The sequence below is a fragment of the Branchiostoma floridae genome, chromosome 13 (genome assembly GCF_000003815.2).
Source record: "Branchiostoma floridae strain S238N-H82 chromosome 13, Bfl_VNyyK, whole genome shotgun sequence".
Lineage (NCBI taxonomy): Eukaryota > Metazoa > Chordata > Leptocardii > Amphioxiformes > Branchiostomatidae > Branchiostoma > Branchiostoma floridae.
Genome location: NC_049991.1, coordinates 21,839,040 through 21,842,038, shown reverse-complemented (window position 1 = coordinate 21,842,038; position 2,999 = coordinate 21,839,040). Strand labels below are relative to the sequence as shown.

At 49.5% G+C, this 2,999-nt stretch overlaps 1 protein-coding gene across 1 annotated transcript in view; it reads left to right on the top strand.

Annotated features, from left to right (window-relative positions):
* The window catches only part of LOC118428667 (arylsulfatase B-like), a 7,508-nt gene extending 4,722 nt beyond the window's left edge, over positions 1-2,786 (top strand). The window contains exons 9-14 of the mRNA XM_035838779.1: positions 407-524; positions 1,069-1,216; positions 1,273-1,325; positions 1,552-1,604; positions 1,797-2,003; positions 2,158-2,786. Of these exons, the coding sequence (XP_035694672.1) occupies positions 407-524; positions 1,069-1,216; positions 1,273-1,325; positions 1,552-1,604; positions 1,797-2,003; positions 2,158-2,573 (995 nt within the window). The 3' untranslated portion in view covers positions 2,574-2,786. The remainder of the gene's footprint in view (positions 1-406; positions 525-1,068; positions 1,217-1,272; positions 1,326-1,551; positions 1,605-1,796; positions 2,004-2,157) is intronic.
* Positions 2,787-2,999: the final 213 nt, after the last annotated feature.

The window sequence follows — 2,999 nt, the reverse complement described above, 5'->3', positions numbered from 1 at the left end:
TCGATCGGAGTCTCTCCTAGGAGCATTGACGATATCTCCTGGGACAGATCCCGATCGCAGACTGTTTCCAATATCTTAGCATCATATGAGTATGGATCGGAGTTGGCCCTAGGAGAGACCCCGATCGCAATCTATACTAGTAGAATCGTCGATTCTCCTAGGAGAGATCTCGATCAGAGCTGGTCCTAGGGCCAGCTCCGATCGAGATCTCTCCTAGGAGAATTGACGATTCTACTGGATCGACATCCCTCCTGTGACATATACATCGGAATAATTCTCACATGATACTTGTTTCAGGGCACGAGCTTGTTGATAAGCTTACATTGAAATATAGAGCAAATAGTATTGGTCAGAAATGAGCATATGCCAGCATTGTTAAGTATGATTACTTTTCTGTTTCCTGCAGATGAGGCTATAGACGGGGTTAGTCAGCTGGACACCATCATGTCCGGGCAGTCCTCCCCACGGACCGAGTTTGTCTACAACATTGACGACGAGTTTCCCACCAAACAGGGGGCCATCAGGTTAAACTTATGTTATGCAACCTATTAAACCCTAACCCTCCTGTTTTATAGCCTAACTCTAACCCGTACCCTACCCTCCCAACGGACTGAGTTTGTCTACAACATTGACGATGAGGTTTCCAACTAAACAGGGGACAATCAGGTAAAACTACAACATGACCATAAATTTAACCCCTATCCCCTACCCTACCGTAGTCTCTACAGACTCCCACCTGGCCGAATAGTAGTAGGGACTTTGTGGCCAAGATAGGAATAAAAGTCTAGTAGGAGTTATTTGGCCTAGGAGTAAACTGACCTGCCGGCGGGATAGCTGGATAGACTGCAACAGACTGGCTGAGATCCCTTGTTTTTTTGGTTGACTGTGCACGTAGCCGAAGATATTTTTTCATTCAGTGACTTGCCAACGTTGTAGTAAATGTGTCGATGAAGGTTGGACACCCAGGAAATACGCCAAAAAGCAACTGGATATGATTGTGGAAATTATTAAACAATTCCAGTCTTGTTTCCCGATGTCTGAGGCGCAGTACTGTGTCGTGTTTTCCAGGGTTGGTGACTACAAGCTGATCGAGGGGTATGCTGGGAAGCCTGACGGGTGGATCCTTCCCCCGAACCTGGCGGGCAGTCAGCCGGACAGCGGAGATCCCGTCATCGGGACATGGCTGTTCAACCTGAAAGGTGAGACTCACTCACTTGCTACCCCTAGCCCTCACTCAATAACCCTAACCCTAACCCCTAACCCCTAACCCAGTCAGCCGGACAGCTGGGACCCCGTCATCGGGACGTGGCTCTTCAACCTGAAAGGTGAGACTCACTCTCACTCACTTACCCTAACCCTAACCCCAACCCTAACCCTAACCCCAACCCCAACCCCAAACCCAACCCCAAACCTAACCCCAACCCTAACCCCAACCCTAACCCTAACCCCTAACCCAGTCAGCCGGATTGCGGGGACCCCGTCATCGGGACCTGGCTCTTCAACCTGAAAGGTGAGACTCACTCTCACTCACTAACCCCAACCCTAACCCAGTCAGCTGGACAGCGGAGACCCCGTCATCGGGACGTGGCTGTTCAACCTGAAAGGTGAGACTCTCATTCTTACTCACATTCACTGCACCTTTAGTTCACCTTTATCCGCGGAATTACCTAAAATGTATATCCGTTTTCCGTGTTTTTTCTAGACATCATCTCTGGCAGACTCCATGCCAGACAAGCTGCACCTAATGTTAGTTCACCTTTATCTGCAGGGGTAACCTATGTCCGTGTTTTCCCCAGATGACCCGACAGAGCACCACAACCTGGCGGACTCCATGCCAGACAAGCTGCAGCTAACGTTAGTTCCCCTTTATCCGGGGGTAGCCTATATCTGTGTCTTTTCAGATGACCCTACAGAGCACCACAACCTGGCTGACTCCATGCCAGACAAGCTGAGGGAGATGCAGGCGAAGCTGCACCTAACGTTAGTTCACCTTTATCCGTGGGGTTACCTATTTCCGTGTTTTTTCCAGACGATCCCACCGAGCACCACAACCTTGCTGACTCCATGCCAGACAAGCTGAAGGAGATGCGGGCGAAGCTGCACCTAACGTTAGTTCACCTTTATCCGTGAGGTAACCTATTTCCGTGTTTTTTCCAGACGACCCGACAGAGCACCACAACCTGGCTGACTCCATGTCGGACAAGCTGCACCTAACGTTAGTTCCCCTTTATTCGGGGGTTACCTATTTCCGTGTGTTTTTTTCAGACGACTCCACAGAACACCACAACCTGGCTGACTCCATGCCGGACAAGCTGAAGGAGATGCAGGCGAAGCTGCACCTAACGTTAGTTCAGCTTTATCCGCGGGGTAACCTATATCCGTTGTCCATGTCTTTTCCAGATGACCCCACAGAGCACCACAACCTGGCGGACTCCATGCCGGACAAGCTGAAGGAGATGCGGGCGAAGCTGGAGCAGTACAGGAAGAGCCTGGTGCCGGCCATCTTTCCAGCGCCGGACCCCAAATCCAACCCGGACAACTGGGGAGGGGCGTGGTCACCCGGCTGGTGCTAGGCAACGGGGTGTGGTCACCCGGCCGTTGCTAGGCGACAGTACTAGTCGTCTGACTTGCATCGCTTTTCCTAAAATCATTCGTTGAAACGCGGTGTAATTTTCATACAATATATGTCATGACTAAGGTTACGTTTCTACTTTTATTGAACGTATAGATTGTGTTAAACTGCAATTGCAAAACGTATATCATAATACAAGGGAATTATGATATTGCTTGTGATTCACTTTTTGGGCGTCTTTGTTAGAAAGAATTCTGGTGAAATTCATTGGTCTTGTCGGAAAGTATGGAATGATCCCAACGATGAATACGTCTAGGCCTGTCATATGATGTAATATCGGCAGGTGGTGTTGTGAGCTTGTCGGAAAGAGAAGGACAGTCCTGGGAAAATGGCCGAAACAAGAGTCTTGCGGTATTAAAGACCACAA